General features: G+C 36.3%; 1 protein-coding gene and 1 long non-coding RNA gene across 9 annotated transcripts in view; one reads left to right on the top strand and one right to left on the bottom strand.

Annotated features, from left to right (window-relative positions):
- The window catches only part of CycD (cyclin D), a 50,134-nt gene that overhangs the window by 10,347 nt on the left and 13,593 nt on the right, over nt 1-26,194 (top strand). For 5 of the 8 annotated variants that reach the window (XM_089474959.1, XM_089474962.1, XM_089474960.1 and 2 more), the window contains exons 2-3: nt 4,738-5,428; nt 5,549-5,587. In XM_089474959.1, coding sequence (XP_089331085.1) covers nt 4,829-5,428; nt 5,549-5,587 — 639 coding nt within the window. In that variant the 5' untranslated portion in view covers nt 4,738-4,828. The remainder of the gene's footprint in view (nt 1-4,737; nt 5,429-5,548; nt 5,588-26,194) is intronic. The other 3 variants (XM_089474966.1, XM_089474963.1, XM_089474964.1) reach the window with 2 other exon arrangements.
- Nucleotides 1,183-4,062, bottom strand: LOC149268248 (uncharacterized). The gene is made up of 2 exons (XR_016271177.1): nt 3,751-4,062; nt 1,183-3,155 (listed from the first exon to the last, which is right to left on the bottom strand). It is a non-coding gene; the product is annotated as an uncharacterized LOC149268248 (long non-coding RNA).

The following is a 26,194-nucleotide window of genomic DNA, read 5'->3' as shown; positions in this document are numbered from 1 at the left end:
TGGACCAGGTTTCTTACATATTCCTCTGGGATATTTTGCCATTCCTCCAAAACAATGGTTTTCAGCTCAGTTTTATTCTTTGGATGCCTCTTGGCGGGTAAAACTGCCACAGAGATTGGCCAAATGTTTTTGATTTCTTGGAAAACAGTATGTAATATACTAAGCCGTGCAAAAAAAGAGGATAGGCTTGAGTTAAAGGTTAAAGGTTAAAGTTAAAGGACGGCCTCTTCTATTATCACCCAGGGCAGAGCGAATTATGCTCAGAAAAATGGACGAGAAACCAACTATTTTGACCAGGATGCTTGCCAGTGAGCTGAAGGAGGAGTGTAGCATAACCATAAAAAGTAACGATCTGTCGTCCCGACTAGCCTGGAAAAAACACTGATGTCGGCAGATCTAACGTTTGCTAAAATGCACGGAAATCAGCCAGATTCATATCGGGATGATGTAATATTTTGCGATGAATCCAAAATGATGGTATATTATAACAATGGTCCAACTACAGAGTGGCGCAAGCCCCTAAAACCCCTCGAGAAGAAAAATATAATACCGACTGTTGATTTTGGAAAGCTTTCGGTAATGGTCTGGGGGTGCATCTGAAGCAAAGCAGTTGGACAGTATTTTGACATTTTGCGCACACATTTAGTAACCAATGCCAACAAATTTGGATTCTTTGTCAATGGCAAATCAACTATAAGGTTTTATCAAGACAATGATCCCAAACATAAGGCGCATATTGTGAGGTGCTGGCTACTTCATAACTGAAAAAATGTCTTGGATACGCAAGCTAAAGGCCCAGACTTAAGCCTCATTGAGAATTTTTGGGCTTATCTGAAGAAGAGGACCGCCAAGAGGTATCCAAAGTATAAAACTGAGCTGAAAACCATTTTTTTGGAGAAATGGCGAAATATCCCAGTGGAATATGCCAGAAACTTGGTCCAATCGATGAATAGACGGTTGGGAGCAGTCATAGATGCCAACGGTGGCCAAAAAAAGTATTAGTTTTAACTAAAAAGTAGTTAAAACACTATAATGAATTAATTGTTTTAGTTGTGTAAAAACTTTCTTGTCAGCTGATCTTTGTTACTTCTTTTGTTTTTTGTTATATTCTTTTGTTAATGGAAACATATTGTAATTTTGTTACTTACTAATATAGTTTATAGTCTAATATACCTACTTTCATTTAAAAAAAATTGAATATGCATATTCTTACTGCTTTTATTTCGCTTCAAAGTAACAAATTCAAATTTTTTCCCTGTGTGTAAACACTTTCTTGCCAAACTGTATATATAGTATGTATCTAAATAATTGTTTTTATTGCAAAATTAAATTTTGGATGTTAAACCCCTTTACAAACAACCGTAAAAAAAATGAAAAAAAAATTTTTTTTTGTTCCTTCTGGTTAAAGCGTCCTCCGGGTATAGCGACGTGAAGTCGTCGGTCCCTTTAATGTCGCTATAACCGGACTCCACTGTATATGTATATACAAACCAAAACAAAACAGCAAACTAGTAAAACATCAACTTACAGCAAAGTGCCGGGCGCGCGTTCTAAAAATAGAACTTATGGATAAGCGGCGACAAGCTTGCTGCTGTTAAGCAGCTAAATATCGTGTCTTCAGATGACAATGACAACTTAGCATGGTAAAAGTGCTTACTAATCCGCGCTTAGCGAAGAGAAAAATTAATGTTCTTCAGCTTTAGTGCGAAAGATCATGGCTATTGACGCACCTTCGACATCTAAATTTTGGTTCAGTACGATTTTATAAATGAAAAAGGATTTGTTGTAGATATGCTTAAGGGCAACAAAAAAATACTGGTAGTTCTCTGGGTATTTAGAAAAACTTAATTTTTAATTTAGATATACTTAAACATTATCAAATTTTGTAATATTTTTAATTAAAGGTAAATTTTAAAAAATTGTTTCTCTTGTTGAAACAAAAGGCCACATTTCCCGCACATTTGTGAGAGTCCTGTACACTTTGGGTACTTGCACCTTATTCGTTTTTCACCCCAGAAAAGTCAATGACCGAATTTATTCTGCCGTACCATTCGATTTGGCACGCGTAGAGTAGGACCTCATTGTTTTGTGTTTGCTGTAATTCGTTTTCGAGCATTGAACTTCTTTATCCCCTTAATGATTTGGTATCAATTTTTATCAGCACATATACTCCCATATAGCTATTGTATTGTGCCACGGCAAAGGGTCGGTCAATCTTTACGTATTCCTTTTTGGCTTTGTTGAATCGACATGCTTTGTCCTTGGGAAGTATTCCAGCATAGTTGGATTCCAATGATACAACTTTATTATGTACCCATAATGTTACTGATATGTCAAAGAATCAGCGACATATTCTAGAATTCTACAATACAATTCCAACAAATTGTTTCATTTCATTTGAAATATGCTCAAAAAGGTGTTCTGCAAAGAATTGTATGTCTCCGCCCATTAAGGGCGTGGCAAATCGGACCTGAAAATATAGTGTTTTTTTAAATTCTGCTCTATTTTGGACACTATTGATATATACTCGGGCTGATCACCCAAGACCAAAAAGCTTTGTCGAATATATGTTCGCCCACAGGGGGCGTGGCAAACCGCAAAAGTTGATATCTCCTAAAGTATAATAGCTAAAAACTTCAAATTTAGAGAGTTAAGTTACCAGTAACTTCCTCTATCGATGACCCAAAAATAATTTGTACGCCTCTTTAGGGGCGTGGCATATCGAAAAATACCCTGTAATTTTCACATTTTTTGAGGGTAAGCATTCAAACTTTGCAGTTAGGGTACCGTTATCACGTTCTAAGAACTGATAAAAAATGAGGTGTCTGCGCCCAGTAGGGGCGTGGCAAATCGGAAAAAAATCTGTATTTTCTACAGTATTAGAGCGAAACTTAACTACTAAATTGTTGATGGGATGTGAATGAGTATTTCACAATCAGTAACGCCCAACCGCTATTTCTATTTGAAGCAATGGTTACATCAACGTCAGCACGTTCATCTTGGTCATCAATGTCTTCCTCCTCCGTATCATGGAAACCTCTGTCTGGTTCGAAATCACTTTCCTCATTGGCAGAAAAATCTAGTTCGTCGTCGCTCTCCAAGCTAATAAAAATCTTGCGAATTCCGAAGGTGTCATCCCTTTGCGGACATTATTCCTAAGTAAGAAATACTGTCGATAAAAATATATCTGTAGGCTGGCCTCAAAGAACATAAAGCACATAAGACAATCCAAAACAAATTCCGAGGACTTATAGCAACACACAATTACACAAAACAACAAAAGATGTATATAGTAACATATAAAACATAATCACAATAAACGGTATGTTGCATAAATGCAACAAAATTGAGAGTGCAAAATATAACTCCTAATAGTACTTTGTTGTATATCTGCAATATACCGATATTTAAGAGTTACAATACACAACAATAAATCCAAAAACTTGATGACATATACACAATTCAGAAAATTAGCGGGAAATTTTAATTTGCATATTACAAGACATGTGGAATAGTGTAACCAACCTCAAAAATCGAAAAAACTATGAAGTCCGAATTATTCATCACTCCACACAAACTAAGTTAATAAAACACGCTATTCAAATGTAATGCTCATATAGTTAGAGGGATTCAAAATATAAAGAGTCGTATTTTCAAGGAGCCGCTACCCATATTCTTCATAGACTTAGAGCTAAACAAAAACAATCATGAAATCTACAATATAAATCATTTAAAGAATGCCATTCTTACTGTTGAGCCACCAAGAAAAGTGAATGACATGGTGCAGTGTAACCGATGCCAAGAGTTCGAGCAACCTAAAACATATAAACAAATTTTATTTTTTTTTGAGACTCTAGCTTTAAAGATGTAGGAGATATAATTTTATAACTGATTTTCGAAAAGTTTTTTTTATCGATAACAAAATAACGGGATGCGCTATCGATTTTGTAGATAAACTCGATAAATTTGAAGTCTTTAGCTCTTATATCTTCTGAAATCGACGCGTTCACACATACGGACAGACGGACGGACAGGGCCAAATCGACTCAGCTCGTCGCTCTGATCAAGAATATATATACTTTGTGGGGTCTGCCACGCCTCCTTCTGCCTGTTACATATATTTCAGGGTATAATAAACCAAATACATGGATAAATATATAATTTAATGAATTGTATTTCAAACACAATTTTGGCAATAATCGAAATTCCATAAAGTACATATAAATCTGCATTAAAAATTTGGTGACTCTAGCTTTAAAGATGTAGGAGATATAAATTTATTACTGGTTTTAGATGTTTTTAATCGATAATAAAATAACGGGGAATGTTATCGATACACGGACCTAGGAAAACAAATTTCAAGTCTGATATCTTCTGAGATCGACGCGTTCAAGCATATGGATAGCCAGACAAAGGGACAGAGCTAAATCAACTCAGCTCGTCGCCCTGATCAAGAATATATATACTTAATGGGGTCTGCCACGCCTTCTTCTGCCTATTACATACATTTAACAAAAGCATTATACCCAGATTTCCCATTTTCAATGGGTTCAGGGTATAATAAGATTCAGTCTCATAAGCCCCTTGCAGCAAATGCTACAAGCAACTGAACACAAAAACACGTTTTTCCGAGTGTACGCAGAATTTTACTGGCGAGTGTATATTTAATTAGTAGACAATCTTGATTTTTATCGTATGTTATAAAAAATAACCATTTCATATTTCTTTTGCTTACAGAAATGGAAATTTTAACGTGTTAAGCTCTATTTAAAAACTATATAAGCAAACTGATTTACTTATCAAATGAGTGGATCTATGTGGATAAAGCATGGATTTACTGTGTACTGAGAGCATAGTGACTCATTCGGAAATATCGGTTTTTGGCTATAATAACCAAACAGCACAAAATATTACAAAACATAACATCAAATGTAACTCTTTTAGTGAGTCTTTATCTTGTTCATCCGCATGCTTTTCGACTATCAAAAAAGGCAATACAGCTTCGAGTGCTAGAGTCAGCAAGCACATTGCAGCGAATTCCAGTGTACCTATCGCTTGCAGTATGAGTAATCTTATGTATGTTTTATCTTCAGTTGCAATTCCTGCAAATGCAACCAAATCAACAAAGCAGAGAAGGTCAACCACTTGTCAAGTACTGTGTAAAGTTCCTCCACATCGCTCATATAACAACACCAAGTGGGTGTGTACAGCAGTAATTAAAAAAACAGATACTGCAAACGATCACCATTTTGTTGATGAAAATACCCAAATGGTGGTTTCTGATCCCATTTTTAAAACTGACCGTTGCTTAAAAAATGCTTTAAAAACTGAAGAAAAAGATCAATATATCCTTGAAACATATTTTAAAACTGTTCAAAAAGACATTACCCCGGCTATGCGCAAAATTGTAGCTCAATGGATGATGGAGGTGAGTAGCTATTATACGTTTTAAAAGTAGAATGTGTGCTTTCAGAAATTATAATGTTGAATGTAATTTAGGAAGATGTACTTTCTTTTCTCTCTCTCACTTTCTTTTGAGCGAATCTAGTCTATGTGTTGTGTGGATAGTGGTGGCATCATACGATCGGTAGTGTGCGATTTCGACGTAGGAATAATTCGAACAGCATGTTTTTTTTTCAGTGTGCAAAGTTCAACACTACATAACACATACCATTTTTTTTTTCTTAAAGAGAATTTTATTTTCTTAATGATAAAAAATGTTGTGCTCTATTGCCAACAACAACAACAATATAAGTAATTTATTCAAACAGTAGACTTAAGAGATAAGAAAATGTTTACCACTATTAATTTGAGCCCTTCCTAATCTGATTTACTATCATACTTAAAAAAAATAATTTAATTGACATTAGAATTCTGCAACGTCGTCCTTAGCCTGTATTACGCATTTAAGCTCTAGTCGAGACTGCTCGACTACAAGATCCCCTGAACCCTCCGAGCAACTGAATTTTTAATAATTATTCGCACATGCACACACACAAGCACACACACAGGCATTCGCACGTACGCATAAAGACGCTTACTATGAGAATTAATTGTTTAATAACTTTTCTTTTGTATGTACTTTCTACATGAAACTTTTAGATTATGAATAAAATATAATTATGCATGTAATTGCCAAGCACAGGTCTCTATTATTTCAAATACGCCTTTTTCAAATGTGATGGTTAGGGGGTGAATATAGGGATGGGGGGTAAATTTGAACAAAAACCGAAATTGCACAAAATAAATATATGTCTACATTGAAAACTTTGAAGCTCTAGCTCTAAAAGTGTAGGAGATATAATTAAATAGCTAGCTTTTGATAAGGTTTTTGATCGATATTAAAATATCTGGAGTAGTTATCGATATTATTCGATTCAGAGGTTTATTAGAGACTAAAAATACAAATGAATATATGCTGCAGCGCAGGCAGCCGAAAATGAACTTAAAGCATACACGAAAGAATCTCCGTTACAATTAACAGAACTTAACATGAGAATAATGTTAGACAAAGAAATAGACATCCAGCGGTGCTTACATACATAATTTTAACACTCCTTCTCAACGCGATGTCTATTTTACAAAAATGTTTCATTTTAAACCTAACATTTCAGTAAATTTCTCATGTTTGACTTTACATAAATTCTTCGTCAATACATCTGCTTTCATTTCATCTGTGGGAATGTACTTTATATCAATAACTTTATTTTTGTACATTTCCCTTACAAAATGGTATTTTATTTCAATATGCTTGCTACGTGAATGATATTTTGCATCTTTAGCAAGGCATTGTGCGCTCTGATTATCACTGTAAATCAGAACCTTTGTCATCGGCCCGAGCCCCATTTCGTTGACCAGTTTTCTAACGTATACCGCCTCCTTGGCTGCTGTAGAAAGTGCCACGTACTCGGCCTCTGTGCTACTGAGGGCGACCAAATTCTGCTTCTTGGACTCCCAAGAGACTGCTGCTCCAGCAAGGTAGAATGACCAACCCGTAAACGACTTCCGATCGTTACTGTCGCCAGCCCAGTCCGCATCAACAAAAACAGTGTATAGGCACACCCGTTTTGTTATAGTGTAGTCTCAACTCTGAGGTACCTTTTAGATATCTCAACACCCGCTTGGCAGCAACCTCATGCTCCTTGTGCGGATCTGCATTTCTCTGCGCCAGCTTAGCCACAGAGTGTATTATATCTGGACGTGTAGTCAACGCCAAATACAATAACGAACCAATGAGCGATTGATAGCGTGTTTTATCCACCTGGCCGCAGTCAACATCATCGCACTTCGTCTGGAACCCAATTTCCAACGGAGTCGCGCTTGGCTTGCAGTCTTGCATGCCGTAATCCTTCAGCAGATCTTCAATGTACTGCCTATGGCCTATGGAGAGACTACCAGTCTTGCCATCTCGCTCAATCTCCATCCCCAGAAAGTAGTGTAGCTCACCACCATCGACCACGTCGAATTTGCTTGATATGAGCTGCTTAATGTGGGCCACATCTTCTTCTCTGGTACATGCAAGTATAAAATCGTCAACATATACAACAATAATATTTAAATACCCTTTGATCTTGCTTGTATAAATGCACGGTTCACTTGCACATGGGACGAAACCAATCTCCAATAGAGTGCTCTCCAGCTTTTGGTTCCACTCCCGACCGCTCTGTTTCAAGCCGTACAACGACTTCTTCAGCTTCAGTACGCGCTTGGGATGAGTAGCGTCGACAAAGCCCTCTGGTTGTCGCATATACACGTCATCGTGTAGCTCGCTATTCAGGTATGCTGCAGAAACATCCATCTGATGCAGATGCATCTCGTGCTCGACAGCCAACGCAATCACCAATCTGATTGAGGAGTAACGTGCCACTGGAGAGAACGTTTCCATGTAGTTAACTCCGTATTGCTGTCCGCACCCTTTTGCGACCAATCTAGCTTTAAATCGCTGAACGTTGCCATACTCATCACGCTTGGTGGTAAAAACCCATTTACAACCAATAGCCTTTTCGCCTGCTGGAAGATCGACCAGACTCCATGTCTCATTGTTCTTCAGGCTATCATACTCCTTCTGCATCGCCGATCTCCAGTTTTCAGATTGCTCTGATTGAAATGCATCCCTAACACATGTGGGAACAACAACATTTCGAGCATCCAGTACATTCAGAACATTGTACTCTTTTCGTGGACGACCTGTACGCCCAGTGCGAACAATTCGTGGTCTCCCTGGACCTCTTTTACCTGTCACCTGCTCATCCTCAGCATCTTCTTCGTCACCACTTTGACACTGCCTATCAACTGTTGGACTTTGCTGCTGCTCATCAGGATCGTGACTTTCTTCATCTTGCTCGCAATCAACTTTTTCATCTGGCTCAAGGATTAGCACATCTGACTTACGTGATGATCCTTGATCGTGCTCCAATCCCGTCCTGAACTTGTGCTCTAAAAACACAACGTCTCGGGATAACACAACGCTTCTTTTGACAGGGTTGTACAGACGATAAGCTTTGGCAGTCTCAGAATAACCTACCAGCATATGCTTGTTTTTATGCTTTTTATTTAATACAATAGCCTCCATACCAAATACTTTTAAATGGGATACGCTCGGTTTTTTCCCATACCAATCCTCATATGGAGTTTTGCCAATCAAAGCTGCAGTTTCAGCCCTATTGCGAAGATACGCAGCCGTCATTATCGCCTCGCCCCAAAAAGATTCACTAACTCCAGCATGCACCATCATACTTCGCGCCATTTCCACCAGTGTTCTGTTGGCGCGCTCCGCCACACCATTTTGTTGTGGAGTGTGGGGAACAGTTAGTTGTCTTTTTATACCATGGCTCGATAAGAACTTTTCAAATGTACCGCTCAGGTACTCACGCCCGTTGTCGCTTCTTATAGCCTTTATGCGTTTGCCAGTCTGATTTTCAGCCAACTTCTTAAAGTCTTTGAATTTCTCAAATACATCACTTTTATTCTTTAACATGTACACCGACATATAGCGCGATTTATCGTCAATAAACGTTGCAAAATAGCGCGCTCCACCTTGCGATGCCGTACGCATGGGTCCACATATGTCTGTATGAACTAAAGCTAGTAATTCTTTTGAGCGATTTTCTGACACTTTGGGAAACCTTTTCACGCAAATCTTACTTTTTGCACACGTTTCGCACACAAAGTCATTTGTATTACACACACTAGCCGGAAGTCCATGAACCATGCCCTGTTTGATCATTTTATTTAGGCTATCAAAATTCAGATGCCCAAACCGATCATGCCATTTCACCAATTGATTCACATTTGCATTTACATTAGCTGCAACTACTGTGTTCATGCTACTTTCAAACAAAAACAAATCATTATGTTTTTCTGCAACTAGCCAGTTTTCATTGTTATTGTCTTTAACAAACACTTTGTTTTTCACAAAAATTACTTTTAACCCTTTTTCAGTTGCCTTTGACACAGATATAAAATTGCATTGTAAGTCTCTCGCATATAAAACGTCGCGCAATTCGATCGTATTATTTCTCCACTTAAGCAACACTGTCCCGCAACACTCGGTTTCTATGTAATTATTGTCTGCTAGTTTTATTTTCTCTTTGTGCTCACGCATATGTATAAACATTGATTTGTCCGCGCACAAATGAGCTGTAGCACCACTGTCCACGCACCAGACAGTTTTTGTCAACTGGATTTTTCCAGAAAAAGAGAACACCGAAAAAGCCTTTTTACCGCTCTTTTCGATCGCTTTTTCGCTCTCTCGTCTTTTAATCTGCACTTCGCCGCGAAATGCCCGTTTTGCCCGCAAAGCCAACACTTCATGTCTTTCGTGTCTTTTTTTGTCTTGTTTCGTTTACCGTTTGTTGGACGCGACGAAAAAATTGTATTCTCGCTTTTTTCACCCTCGTCGCCTACGTTGCGCCTCTCTCCTTCTTCCATCAATTTGATTTTTAGAGCGTTAAATGAAGGCAATGCGTCTCGTGTCTCGATAGCGACTACGAAATTGTCCAACCCTTCATGTAAACTTGCTAGTAATATTATTACAAGCATTTCATCAGCCACCTGCACTTGTATTTCTCTTAATTTTTCTACGACATTAGAAAAATTAGCCAAATGCTCACGAACACTGTCTGTAGCTGACATTTTCATATACAACAGTTGCTTGAACAACTGTACTTTACGCGCGGGTCCCGACGGCATATAAACCTCGGATAACTTTGTCCACGCTTCTCTCGCGGTTCCACAGTGCTTTATATAGTTTATCTCCGACGCTTTTACAGATAACAAAATGCTAGCTAGAGCCTTCTCATCTTTGCTATCAAACGACGCTTTCTGTTCCACGGTATCGTTCTCATTTTTCAATAACCGTCCACATGTCACCGACCACAAGTCAGAATGAATTAACAGACTTTTCATCTGCACTGACCACGAACTATAGTTTTCACTATCTAGTTTCTCAATTGCAAACATTGAACTCATTTTGCACACATTAGTTTGGCACACGCTTTAACTAATAAATCGAGTCTCGTATGTAATTTTTTCAATCACCAGCACAGCTTTCATTTTCCGCTGCCTGGGCCCATAACCTATTCGATTCAGAGGTTTATTAGAGACTAAAAATACAAATGAATATATGCTGCAGCGCAGGCAGCCGAAAATGAACTTAAAGCATACACGAAAGAATCTCCGTTACAATTAACAGAACTTAACATGAGAATAATGTTAGACAAAGAAATAGACATCCAGCGGTGCTTACATACATAATTTTAACAGATATATAAAGAAAAACTTGATATGCGCGTGATATGCACGGACCTAGGAAAATAAATTTCAATTCTCTAGCTCTTCTATCTTCTGACATCGACGCGTTCATAATACGAACGGTCGGACGGACGGACAGACAGACGGACAGGGCCAAATCGACTGAGCTCGTCGTGCTGATCAAGAATATATATACTTTGTGGGGTCTGCTCAGTGCCTTCGGAGCGACTTGCTTCGGCAATAAAATGTGTTGTCAGCGCCTAGTGAAGTCGTACCGAATACTTCAGTTAAGCGGTCTTTATCATTTTAATACAAAATACTTATTAGACTCATTCACGAAAGTGAAATGAGTATATTGGTTTTGTGCAATGTCCGTCTTGCTGTCCGTCCGTCTGTCCGTCTGTCCGTCTGTCCGTATGAACGCAATCTATTTCGGCGCTATTGAAGCTAGAGACTTGAAATTTGGAACACATACTCGTGTATATCTCCGATTTATAAAGTGTTAAAATTTTCCCGATCCGCCCACTAGGGGCGTGGCAAATCGGAAAATGCATTTTCCGATATACCAGAAATCATGTTTGTTGAAGAGCTAGAAAGCTGAAATTTGGTATGTAGGTCCGCGCCAACCACCCAAGATCACAAGCTATGGCGGATATATCTCCGCCCATTAGGGGCGTGGCAAATCGGACAAAACTGTATCTCCTAAAGTTATAAACCTAGAATGCTGAAATTTTGCACGTAAGCTAATGTTTTAATTCTATGAAGATGGGTGAAAAAATTATATATCTACGTCCCTTAGGGGCGTGGCAAATCGGACCTGAAGATATAGTGATTTTTCGAATTCTGCTATATTTTAGGCACTATTGATGCTAGAGATCTGAAATTTGGTATATATACGCGGGTTGATCACCCAAGTCCAACGAGCTATGGTAGATATATGTCCGCCCATAGGGGGCGTGGCAAACCGCAAAAGTTTATATCTCCTACAATTTAAGAGCTAGAAGCTTCAAATTTGGATAGTTAAGTTACTGGTAGCCTCCTCTATCGATGCCCCAAAAATAATTTTTAAGCCTCTTTAGGGGCGTGGCATATCGAAAAATACCCTGTAATTTTCACATTTTTTGAGCGTAAGAATTCAAATTTTGCATTTAGGTAACCGGTTACTCGTTCTAAGAACTGGCTAAAATTGAGGAGTCGACGGCCACTAGGGGCGTGGCAATCGGCATTTACAGTGCCCGTATCGCGACATTTATATGCGTCAGCCATCTATTTATGCATTTGTACATATAAATAAGCTTAATAGATATTCATAATACAAAAGGAAACATTTTTATGAATTTAAAAAAATTTAAAAGAAGCTAAAATAACAAAAAATTTGCAATTTACAAAAAAGTGTTTTCCGCGGGATTTGAACTCGCACCCAACCCAAACAGCATGTTTGTCAAAATAGCTAAAATAAAGATCTCGGCGCTTCAGCCTACAGCACCACCGCGTCGTTTCGATCAAGGGTAGTTAAAACGAAATCACATTATTGTTATGACGCCGCATAGCAAAGAAAAGCCAGTGTAGCGGCTGGAAATTCAAAAACAATGCAAAGACAAATCAATCGCAACGGGATTCTTAGAATATGCTAGAGTACGCATTTATGTGTGCATACATACACACATACAAATGAGCGCGTGTATAAGGCTGGAATGCTTGATGCTATGCGTGCAGACTTACATATATACATATGTATGTATTTGCATATATGTATTTGAGGGCTATTTAAGAAGAAACAAATTTAAACTTATAAAATTATTCGACTAAGAAAATGAAAAGTATTAAGTGCCATTCAGTCAAGCTCGCACCTTCCCAATAAAATATCTATTTTATAAAAAACGAAAAATGTATGAAAAAAAAAAAAAAAAAACATAGTAGAGGTTCGAACCTCCCTACTCTAACGTTACTTGCGTCGCCCTTAGCACCCGCGCCATTGCTTTGCTCGAGCACTCAGCTGCTAAAATAGAATAGCTTAATAAGAGAGCGTCATCAGACAAAACTACAGTAACGGCTAGAAAGTCCAGAAATCAATCGAAATTCTAAGAATGTGAGAAAAGGCGCGCTTCTGTCTGTACGCATAGAATAGACGATGAGTGTGTGCACATGTATAGTAAAATCGCGCTGATCTGCTGCTAGCTTGAAGCCGGTATCCAATATATGGATATAAATACATGTATATTATTAAAAGTCAAAATTGTATAAATTATATACATATGCATGTAATTTGAATGCAATTATGCAATGATCATAGCAATAGCTATCGATGATTTTCCCATTTTAAATGGGATCATGCCCTGTTTTTTGTTGCGCACTAGACTTGAAAATTGCACTATATACTCTGGTTGACAGCGTTTGGGCTGTGAATGAGTCTTCTGCAATCGGTATCGCCCGACTGCAACGTTCTTACTTGTTCTTATTATTCTTGTTTTTTGGAATAGACTATAAATTTCTTGTATATATATATATCGATTTTCTAAAGTTGCATATAAAATATCATATTGATATTTTTCAAAATTTAAAATATCAGCGATACGATATACGAAAATATTCGACAACCCTAGTAAGCATCAAAATGTTGCTTTTTTGGTACGTTACCAGCTGTATAGCATATGTTCATCAGATGAGTAATAATTTTCAAAATACATATTCAATTTGTATACCCTGAACCCATTGAAAATGGGATATCAGGGTATAATGGTTTTATTGAAATGTATGTAACAGGCAGAAGTAGGCGTGGCAGACCCCACAAAGTATATACAGTCTGTCAAGAAACACTTTACACAGTGGAAAAAAACTCAAATCTTTTACTTTATGTGCAAAAATAAAGAGTTTTTGTTCCCAAGTCGAGTCCCCAAAAATCGATAACTCATCCCGTTAATTTTTTATCGATAAAAAACCGTATCGAAAATCAGTTATAAAATTATATCTCCTACATATTTAAAGCTAGAGTCTCCTAATTTTAACTGTATACTTACAGTGACGAACTAAATTATTGGCACAGCAAGGCTTTAAAACTTTATAGCCATTTTTCAAATATTTTGAAACGTTTTTTTAATGAAACAAAAATTAACCATATAGAATAGGGGATATTTTAAGTTACACAAAAAAAAAATATTCCGAAAAACTTCATCGTACATTTAAATAAAATTAAATAACCAAAAAAAAACTTAAATTTGGCTGAACAAAATTATTGGCACACTTAGTATTTTTTGGGTTTTTTTATACCCTTAACCCATTTTCAATGGGAAATCAGGGTATAATGGTTTTGTTGAAATGTATGTAACAGGGAGAAGGAGGCGTGGCAGACCCCACAAAGTATATATATTCTTGATCAGGGCGACGAGTTGAGTTGATTTGGCCCTGTCCGTCTGTCTGTCCGTCTGTCCGTCTGTCCGTATGTATGAACGCGTCGATTTCAGAAGATATAAGAGCTAGAGACTTCAAATTTTTTTTTAAATGTCCGTAGTTACAGCGCGCATATCAAGTTTATCATTAAAAATCGATAACTCATCCCGATCTTTTTTATCGATAAAAAACCTTATCGAAAACCAGTTATTAAATTATATCTTCTACACCTTTATTGCTAGAGTCTCCAAATTTTTAATGTATGCTTATATGCAATTTATACAATTTCGGTTTTTGTTAAAATTTACCCCCCACCCTTAAATTCACCCCCTCACCCTCACTTTTGTAAAAAGCGTATTTCAAATACTAGAGACTTGTGCTTTGGCAATTACATGCATATCCATGTTATAATCATAATCTGAAAGTTTCATGAAGATCGTACGTCCACAAATGTATGTGTATGTATGTGTTTGTGTATGTGTGTGTGCATGTGAGTGTGTGTATGCGTTTGTGCCTGTATGCGTGTGTGTGTATGTATGCCTGTGTGTGTGTGTGTGTGCGCGTTTCTTGTGTAAGCTGAAAGACGCGAAAAATTATTGAAATATCTATTGCTCCAAGGGTTCAGGGGATCTCGTAGTCGAGCAGTCTCGACTAGAGCTTTCTTACTTGTTTTTTTAACAATTTGACCGATTGTGCAAAACCATTTTGCATATCACTATATGTTATGTTTCTTTATTTAAAGCTTCGCAAATTTGAATTTAAATAATTTTCTAAGAATTTATCATTTTTTTTACTTTTCTTAATAATGGCACCTAAGCTAAAAGAGACATCGATAGCTCAGAGGAAAACAAGTAAGAAAGCTCTAGTCGAGACTATTCGACTACGAGATCCCCTGAACCCTTGGAGCAATAGATATTTCAATAATTTCGCGTCTTTCAGCTTACACAAGAAACACGCACACACACACACGCACGTACGCACACACAGGCATACATACACATACACGCATACAGACACAAACGCATACACACACTGACATACACACACACATACACAAACACATACATACACATACACAAACACATACACACACATACACAAACACATACACACACAAGCACCCACGCATAAACACGCATGGGCTGCAGTGTGCGCTTACTATGAGAACTTAATTGTTTAATAACTTTTTTTATGGACGTACGATCTTCATGAAACTTTCAGATTATGATTATAACATGAATATGTATGTAATTGCCAAAGCACAAGTCTCTAGTATTTGAAATACGCTTTTTACAAAAGTGAGGGTGAGGGTGTGAATTTAAGGGTGGGGGTAAATTTTAACAAAAACCGAAATTGTATAAATTGCATATAAGCATACATTAAAAATTTGGAGACTAGCAATAAATGGGTAGAAGATATAATTTTATAACTGGTTTTCGATAAGGTTTTTTATCGATAAAAAATATCGGGATGAGTTATCGATTTTTAATGATAAACTTGATATGCGCGCTGTAACTACGGACATTTAAAAAAAAATTGAAGTCTCTAGCTCTTATATCTTCTCAAATCGACGCGTTCATACATACGGACAGACGGACAGACAGACGGACAGGGCCAAATCAACTCAGCTCGTCGCCCTGATCAAGAATATATATACTTTGTGGAGTCTGCCACGCCTCCTTCTGCCTGTTACATACATTTCAACAAAACCATTATACCCTGATTTCCCATTGAAAATGGGTTCAGGGTATAATGATCCTGCATTTGGATGATCAAGGAAAATTTTATTCATAAACCAGAGAGATAATAGAAAGAAACCGATTTTCTATTCGAAGCTACGTGCAGCGCTCCAAGGAAGCCCGCAATCTGCAAAGCTCATAAACATACAGGTCGCCTTAAGTTGTTGAACAGCCATGAATGCAGGAAAATCGTTCGAAAGGTGCATGTGAATCCCAAAATAACATCTACACAGATTTCTGCTGAAGTTACAAAAGAAATGGGGAACGATATGCACCCGATTACGATACGAAGAGTACTGCACATGGCCAAAGACAAAGTGCGTATGGCTAGACGAAAACCGTGCATCAAAGGTGCTTATAAAAAAAAGCGTTTGGAGTACGCAAAGGAAAATTTTAGCATGCCCTCTGATTATTGAAGTCAAGTCTTCTTCTGTGATGAGTGGAAATTCAATATATTTCGATCGGATGGGCATTAAACTGCTTAGAGAATGCCGAATACTTCGTTTTACAAAATCAAAATTACGGCAAGCCTTAAGCATGGTGGTTGTGGCGCGATGGTCTGGGGTTGCATATCTGCTGCAGGTGTGCCCGAATTGGTATTTGTAGACGGTATAATGGACAAACACTTGCATCTAAATATTTTGAGTGATAACCTTTAAAAAAATTCTGAAAAGCTACATGTGGTAGTTAGCTCGTTCACATTTCAACATGACAATGACCCCAAGCATTCTGCCCATATCGTCAAAATATGGCTACCGCCCATGTGTTACCGCACTCACCACTATCTCCAGACCTAAATAGAATTGAACGCTTGTGGAAAGAATTGGATAGGCGCATCTCAAATCGGGTAATAACAAAACAAGCCGACAAACAAGCTCTTATTGAGGAATGGCAAAAAAAATAGTGAAGACGTCACTCAAAAATATTTTTTTTCGATGCCAAACCTATTATTAGCCATTATTAAAGCTTAAAGGATACATACCCAATGTTAATTATAGTTATTATCAAATTTTTTCATAACATTTTTTATGTTTTTTATTATTTTTTTTTAGTGTGCCAATAATTTTGTTCAGCAAAATCGAGGTTTATTTTTGGTTATTGAATTTTTTTAAAAAGTGCGTTGAAGTTTTTCGCAATATTTTTACTGTATAATTTAATAAATACCCAATTCTATTTAGTAAATTTGTTGTTTCACTAAAAAAACGTTAAAAAACAATTACAAAATTGCTTTAAAATTTAAAAAGCTTGCTGTGCCAATAATTTAGTTCGTCACTGTATATGTTATATACTTTTATACAATTTCGGTTTTTGTTGAAATTTACCCCCGCCCCTATATCCACCCCCTCACTACTAAGTTTGTAAAAGGCGTATATCAAATACTAGAGACTTGTGCTTTAGCAAATGCATGCATATTCATGTTATAATCATAATCTATGAAAATCGTTCATCGACAAGAAAAGTTATTAAAGAATTAAGTTCCCATAGTAAACCACCACTGCACTATAGGAAACAAGTAAGAAAGCTCTAGTCGAGACTGCTCGACTACGAGATCCCCTGAACCCTTGGAGCAATAGATATTTCAATAATTTTTCGCGTCTTTCAGCTTACACAAGAAACACGCACACACACACACACAGGCACGTACGCACACACACGCATACAGACACACATACACACACACACACGCATACATACACAAACGCATACACACACACATACACATACACACACACATACACAAACACATACACACACAAGCACCCACGCATAAACACGCATGGGCTGCAGTGTGCGCTTACTATGAGAATTTAATTGTTTAATAACTTTTTTTATGGACGTACGATCTTCATAAAACTTTCAGATTATGATTATAACATGGATATGCATGTAATTGCCAAAGCACAAGTCTCTAGTATTTGAAATACGCTTTTTACAAAAGTGCGGGTGAGGGGGTGAATTTAAGGGTGGGGGGTAAATTTTAACAAAAACCGAAATTGTATAAATTGCATGTAAGCATACATTAAAAATTTGGAGACTAGCAATAAAGGTGTAGAAGATATAATTTTATAACTGGTTTTCGATAAGGTTTTTTATCGATAAAAAAAGATCGGGATGAGTTATCGAATTTTAATGATAAACTTGATATGCGCGCTGTAATTACGGACATTTAAAAAAAATTTGAAGTCTCTAGCTCTTATATCTTCTGAAATCGACGCGTTTATACATACGGACAGACGGACAGACGGACAGACAGACGGACAGGGCCAAATCAACTCAGCTCGTCACCCTGATCAAGAATATATATACTTTGTGGGGTCTGCCACGCCTCCTTCTCCCTGTTACATACATTTCAACAAAACCATTATACCCTGATTTCCCATTGAAAATGGGTTCAGGGTATAAAAAGCCCAAAATTTTGGCATCAATTCTAAAAATAGAGCTAGGAGGTTGAAATTTTACATACACCTAAGATACATTACTTTAGAATTTCGAATTTTTTTTCTCTACGATTAGACCACGCCTTCTTCCCGCCACCTTGTTACTTATTAATTCAATCATGAGTTCCTTAGACATAATTTTTACTAATATTCAACATAAAGCTTACAGCACATATTTTTAGATAAAAATTATTAAAATAAGTCATAATATAATACAAAAATGTAAAAGTGTATGACAATTCAGCTGTACCCTGTAAAATTCTTTTTTTTAAATGACCAAAAAAAAATTATTTTTTTTCTCACATAACATATTTAGAAAATTAACATCAATAATCCTAATATTGTTTACCTAATTCGATATTCAAATTGTCTAGATCATGTTTATCTTCGTCTTCCTTTTGAATTTCCGGTTTCGCTTATATCGTCCTATCTTTACTGAGGCGCGTTTGACGGACGCTCATGCAGAGCAACCAATCACTTCACTTAAAAATTTAATTATTTTGAAAAGATTTGCCTTTTTTGAAGACAAAGACAACAAGAGTTGATCAGATAAGTCTAATACCCTCTGAAAAACATCCGTAATGTTGTTTAATCTGCTGCTCTTTCGGACATGAAAACTTTTTAAATTTTATGCGTTTTCTTCAAGAATACTAGCAGCTATCCATCAACTGGTATCCAAGGATCAAAACTATATTCACAGTTGGGACATGGGATACGAAGCATAGTTATTCATGTATATTTCAATATTTAAGCACTTAACGCTCTAAATTTTTCCCTATTTATATAAGGCTAAGAAAAGATAGCAAATAGTGTGTTCCTCTTGTCTTGCAATATCAGAAGCAAATTTCATCTGCACTTGAGTGCCAGCTTCTTCATAATTAGCTTCCTTATGGAGAATTTAATTTCGCGAGGACCTCGGCTCTTTTAAGTTTCTCAATATTCTTCCCATGAATGACCTTTTTTGAATTTTTTGGCAAAATTTTTTAATAAAATCAATAAATTTGACAACTTGAGCAGAAATAATGTTTTCCATACTTTCGTTCATATTGTTATTCATTTTCTCAACGACACCAAATTTTGTTTAGCTCTACTTGGCGATTTTTGCTTGACCAAACGTCTACAAATTCCCAGCTTTGAAACTAATATTTTACTAGAAAATTGTTATTTTTTCGAAATGGAGCAAAAAGGAGTAAAAACGGTTAATACCCTCTAATAATAGAGGGTTCACACAATACGTGTACAATTAAACTTCATCACTACTTTCCTCTTTTTGTAACTTATACTCCACGAAACACGAACAATTTTTATTTTTTTTTTATTTTTTAGTTAAAATACACGACATTAAAACATAGAAAAATTAGACAATGAAACTAATATGCTCAAAAATTGAAATTGACAGTTTATAGTATATATTATTAGCAGAGCTTGCAAATGAGAGTTGAGCGTTTTTTCGTTTATTCTCTTTCTCGCATCATAACCAAAAAAAATTGTGCAGACACGTCTCTCTCTGAGCGTCACTCTCTGTTTTCTTTAGCATCTGTTTCGCTCAGACGCAATGCGATGACTCATTCGTGTGACGCTCTCACATGAGTGTCGCGTAAAACTAACACGATTTTCCCTCACACAAAGTAGAGCTGGAAAATCATCGATGTTTGTCGCCATCGATGTTTCCGATGTTTTTTGAAGAAAACATCGATGTTACATCGATGTTTTCGATGTTTGCGCGGAATATTCAAAATTGTTGCTTGGTGTGAAATTGTTTATATTCTTTCAGGATACAGAGCTTAATAAAATTAATAATAAACATTTTTGATTTATTTATAAACTTCATTTATATTCAACTTATCGTCTAATTAATAACAAAAACAGTACTTTCATTTCATTTAAAGCATTTAGGATACATAATACATAATAATTAAGTCTATTTGAGATCCATAAGTTTCATGTTTTTATTAAGGAACAATAATTTATTTACTATACTGGACTTCAAAGAACAGCGGCGATCGGATATAATTTGCCCAGCTTTACTAAAAGTCCGTTCCGACTCGCACGATGACGCCGGAACACACAAAAATTTCCTAGCCATATTTTTCATGGCGTTTGAATCGGTGGGACAGCCCTTAAAATTATTTTTTTTTAATTTTGAATTTTAGTAGTTTATCAACAAATTTCATCTTACCTTCCAATATTCCAGTGGATTGCATTCCTCTGGTGCAATAGAATTTTCCAAATGCTGCCTCAAGATGATTATGGCACTACTCTTTGAGGTCGACACTTTGCTTTGTAGCTTATTCTTCATAAACGAAAACCGTACCGGCTCTGGTGTTGTTGGAGTTGGTTGAGAAATTCGCGTTGCTTTGGACATTTCCAGCGACAGCTCATCTTCAAGGGCTTTTGAAGCCTGTTCAGCATTTGAGACAGACAAAAACCCTTCTTTTTTGAAACGAGGATCTATCATTGTTGCAATTCTCGGTATGGTGCGAGACTCATACGAGAAAAGGCGTGCAGGGAAACGTTCTTTCAAAAACTGTATAGCACTTTTAGCCTCTGGCTGATCCTTAATGTGTGAATGAAAAATATCGATAGTAGCAAGCGAACATCGATGTATTTCAAAAATACAAAAACATCGATGTATCGATAGTACAATCGATGTATTTTCCAGCTCTAACACAAAGCCTCTCAGCAAAAAACACTTTGGACTAACAAACTCAGCAGAAACTGTTTTTGCCTTCGTGTGCATGTAAATACACGCATACATACATACAAAAAGAACGCAGCAATCGCGCGTGATTACCCATACAAACGCAACTTACCGTTACTTTATTTAACTCAAGCAAACGATCAGTGTTTGACTTGAGGAAACGAAAACAGAAACAACTATCTCCCTCAGAGCGCGAGAGAGCTAAGCCAGACGCGACAAAAACAGTTTCTGTCTGAGTTTTTTTGACTGTGTCACTGAAAGACACTTTTTTGCAGACAACGAAAAAGTGTTAACAGTTATTTGCGAGCTATGATTATTAGTAATGTTTTCCATTTTTAAAATATAAAGTTTTCTTTTTATTTACCGCAACAATAAACTTGAAAGTTGCACAAATTTTCCTGCATTTTTTATTGCTTACAGAGTAACTCTGGGTCAGGTGACTTTCATAAATTCATAAACATTTTTACAAATACTTTCTACTTTAATTAATATGTTTATTATTGGAAATTAAAAAAAAATTATTAAATTAACACAAAAAAAATTTCATTTATGCCAAAATTTCGGGTTTAATCTTTCCTATAGTGCACTGCAGCCAATGCGTGTTTAGACGTGCGTGCGTATGCCTGTGCGTCTGCGTGTGTGTGTGAAAGCGCGAATAATTATTATACCATGAACACATTGAAAATGGGAAATCAGGGTATAATGGTTTTGTGAAAAGTATGTAACAGGCAGAAGGAATCATCGCAGACCCCATAAAGTATATATATTCTTGATCAGCACGACGAGCTGAGTCGATTTGGCCCTGTACGTCTGTCTGTCCGTCCGTCCGTCCGTAAGTATGAGTGCGTCAATCTCAGAAGATATAAGAAATTTGGCATGCATACTCGTGTGTACCATAGGCAGTACAAGTTTATTTTATTTTTTCGATAACTCGTCCGATCGAGAATATTGAATATCGAATTATCGAGAATAATCGAAAAATTGATTTTGTTTTTCAGCCTAATTTGAACACTTTTAAGCCTGGACTACTAGATCCCCTGAACCCTTGGAGTAATAGCTATTTCAATAATTTTTCGCGTCTTTCAGCTTACACAACACGCACACACACACACGCACCCACAAGCATACATACATACACACATACACACACACACACACACACACACACACATACACACACAAGCATAAACACGCATGGGCGGCAGTGTGCGCTAACTATGAGAACTTAATTTTTAATAACTTTTTTTGTGGACATACGATCTTCATGAAACTTTCAGATTATGATTATAACATGGATATGCATGTATTTTCTCTAGTATTTGAAATACGCCTTTTACAAATGTTAGGGTGTTAGGGGAGGAATATAGGGGTGGAGGGTAAATTTTAACAAAAACCGAAATTGTATAAATTGCATATAAGCATACATTAAAATAACATTAGAGACTCTAGCATTAAAGGTGTAGAAGATATAATTTTATAACTGGTTTTCGATAAGGTTTTTATCGATAAAAAGATCGGGATGAGTTATTTAATGATAAACTCGATATCCGCGCTGTAATTACGAACATTTTACAAATAATTTGGAGTCTCTAGCTCTTATATCTTCGGAAATCGACGCGTTCAAACATACGGACAGACGGACAGGGTCAAATCAACTCAGCTCGTCGCCCTGATCAAGAATATATATACGGTGGGTATATATATGGGGTTTGCCACGCCTCCTTCTCCCTGTTACATACATTTCAACAAAACCATTATACCCTGATTTCCCATTGAAAATGGGTTCAGGGTATAATTATATGTCTACGCCTATTAGGGACCTGAAGATATAGTGATTTTTTAAATTCTGCTATATTTTGGACACTATTGATGCTAGGGACCTCAATTTTTGTATATATACACGGGCTGACCACCCAAGACCAAAAGGCATCGGCGGATATATGTCCGTCCACAGGGGGCGTGGCAAACCGCAAAAGTTGATATCTCCTAAAGTATAATAGCTAGAAGCATCAAATTTGGATAGTTAAGTTACTAGTAACCTCCTCTATCCATGACCCAAATATAATTTTTGCGCCCTTTAGGGGCGTGGCATATCGAAAAATTCCCTGTAATTTTCACATTTTCTAAGCGTAAGCGTTCAAATTTGACCGTTAGCCTCATTCTATGAACTGACCAAAAATGATGTGTCTACGCCCAGTAGGGGCGTGGTAAATCGGGAAAAACTGAATTTTTTACAGTATTAGAGCGAAACTTAGCTACTAAATTGCTGATGGGATGTGAATGAGTATGTTCAATTGCTTGTGTGCTTATAGAGGGTGTGAGGTGAAAGCATAGGGAGACAGGAACATAGACAGAAAGGAATTTGGAACACATAGTCGGCCCTATTAACGATTTGAAAGCAGCTTTAACTGAAATTAAATTGAATTTAGGTTTGTGTACTTCACTTGTTATTCGATATGTTGTATATATACAGTGCTTAGCATATTTATAACCCACCCGGCACCTTAAACTTTGAACCAATTTTAACATTTTTAAGGTTTTTTAAAAAAAATTTTTACTGTTCTTTATTGACAAAAGCACGTTCAGTAAAATTTATCGAAATTTTTGTTCAATCTATAGAAAACTAAGAAAGAACCGTTAATTTTTGCTGTCTGCTCGCATCTTTGCTTGCATTTTTGGATTTATAGACAGTGTAATGTAGATAATTTTTAAGAAATGCCACTTGGAAATCAATTATCTGATTATGAAAAGGGCCGTATTTTTTCAATTTTTGAGTCAGAAGAGTCTTTTTCGAGTATTTTACGAAACTTGAAAAGAAGTCGACGTGTAATTAGAAATTTTGTGAAAACCCCGAAGAATATGGATTAATAAAACGAACTGGCCGAAAACCGATACTAAGTGCACACGATAAACGCAAAATTATTACCAATGCCAGCAACAGCTCAACCTCTTTGACCTCACATGTGTTTGGATCTGTGTCAGCGATGACTGTTTGGCAAGTAATTAAAAACTCAGGAATCATTAAGAGGTCTAAACTACAGATCTGCATGAATGTATTAATTTTCAGCACCATAGTGCTATACAGTAGCAAAGTGCTCTCAAAAAACTGTACTCATTTTATACTGTACAGTATATTCAACTGTCAAATTTTGTACATTTTACTGTACTCACTTAGAGAAACTGACAGTAATACCCAGTGGCGACGAGCTAAATGAGGTTGATCGAAATAATGCATTAAATACGAGACGTAAAATAATGCATTACCTTTGAGATTTTTTTCAGCGCATTTGTAATGGCCAAAATTAAAACGATTACTAGTACGAAAGAATCGAGCTGTTGTCAACTTCGTTTTTGTATGCTCCTTCTCCTCTAAGCAACCAACGATTTTCGTCTTCGTTTGGTTTCCTTGTCTATGCCTATTCCTTTTGTGCGTATAGTGTTAATGTGTGAAAATTGTATACATTGTGACAAGCCATTTTCAGATTTTATTATGCTGTGTGGACGGAATATTGAAGAAAGGATTTCGCAGTGAGTTCTAAATATAAATATATAGAGCATATGGTATGTATAAATCATCTTAATTTTATCTTTAATAACAAAAAATGAATAATGTTTAATTAACAGGGTTCAGAAAGGTCGGCTGACGAAGCAAAAATTTGACCACAAAACAATAAAACAATAAATTAATATGTAGTTATGTAAATATAGACTGAGTGAATTTACATTTTAAGAATGTACATAAACAAAATTTATCTAATACGACATAATAAATTATAATTATTATCAATTTGAATAAAAAATGCTACATTACTGAATCGTTTCTATATTTCCATTAGTAATCAATTATTTCTGCAATTACATTGCACAGATGTAATCCATATTATATAGTGGAAAAATTGGTTGCGGGTATATTGTGTTTTAATGTACGCACATACTAACCCATAAGCGATTTTGAAATTGAATAATGCGTTTTCTTCAGGCTGCGGAATTTCTGTATATTTAAAAAGTATACGCTTGGGTAATGGAGAACCCGAAGAAACTTCGTCACTTTATTACTTTCTGCATTACAAAATTCAATTATTTCATGCACGCGGTAGAAAACTCCATTTGTTAAGAAAGTTATGGAGCTTGTAATCGGTCTTTTCATGCACACAGGACAGAAGTAATCAGTGAGTATTGTACAAAATAATAGACATTTTCGCAACTGGGTAGTTGTACTCTTTCTAAATGAGTAAAATATCTGTCGCTTATTTACATGTTGTACACCATACATAATTTTCGGTGCAGAAGTCGATGTTCTGAATTGGTGGATAAGCTGCAAGCAACAATTTCCTCAACTTCTTAAGGCCTTTTCCTTTTGCTAAAAACCTAATGAATTATTAACGCTGTAAAATTGCAACCACAGATGATATGGTGAATAAGATAATGTTCTTGCACTCAAATATTGAAATTTTATATAATTTTTTTTTTTTTTTTTAATAAATTTATAATAATGAAATGTATATTCTTGCACATGACATTCGGATTTTTGTATGCCCCCCTTCATTATACCCTGAACCCATTTTCAATGGGGAAGTTTTATGAAGATCGTATGTTCACAAAAAAAGTTATTAAACAATTATGTATAATATTCAAATATCTCGTAATGTCGGCTGCATATACAGTGATGAGCAAAACTGTAACACGAATTCAATGTTGCAACTTCAAGGGTCTGTTTTTGCTTCTACTCTATGGATTTTTAAGATCCTAATTTGATTTGGTTAGTATTATATTTAGCTGTCTTAGCTGAAAATTTAAAATCATTCGGTTGGCTGGAATAATTATAAGAAATAAAAATGTAAAGAAAGTCAAATGTTACAGTTTTGCACTTTTTTTGCATTTTCCAAAAAATATATTTATTAATAATATTTTAATAATGAATTCATGGCCCTTTAGAATTTTGTAGATCATTAATGCCATTTGCCATAATTTTTGTGTACTGTCGCACCATTTCAGGAGGAATCACGCACCAAATATCCTTGTTCCTCTCCCATAACTCTATCATTCCACTTGAAACCACCGATAATTCGTAGGCTGCGATTTCACATGACTCCATATATTTTCAATGAAATTCATGTCTGATGATTGCTCGTGCTGCGTTAATCCATCAATTAAAACCAAGGTTCCAGCATAATCTT

Source organism: Drosophila arizonae, chromosome X (assembly GCF_054131065.1).
Source record: "Drosophila arizonae isolate 15081-1271.41 chromosome X, UAZ_ARI_1.0, whole genome shotgun sequence".
Lineage (NCBI taxonomy): Eukaryota > Metazoa > Arthropoda > Insecta > Diptera > Drosophilidae > Drosophila > Drosophila arizonae.
The sequence above is the reverse complement of the archived record's forward strand: the minus strand, read 5'-3'. Positions and strand labels throughout refer to the sequence as shown.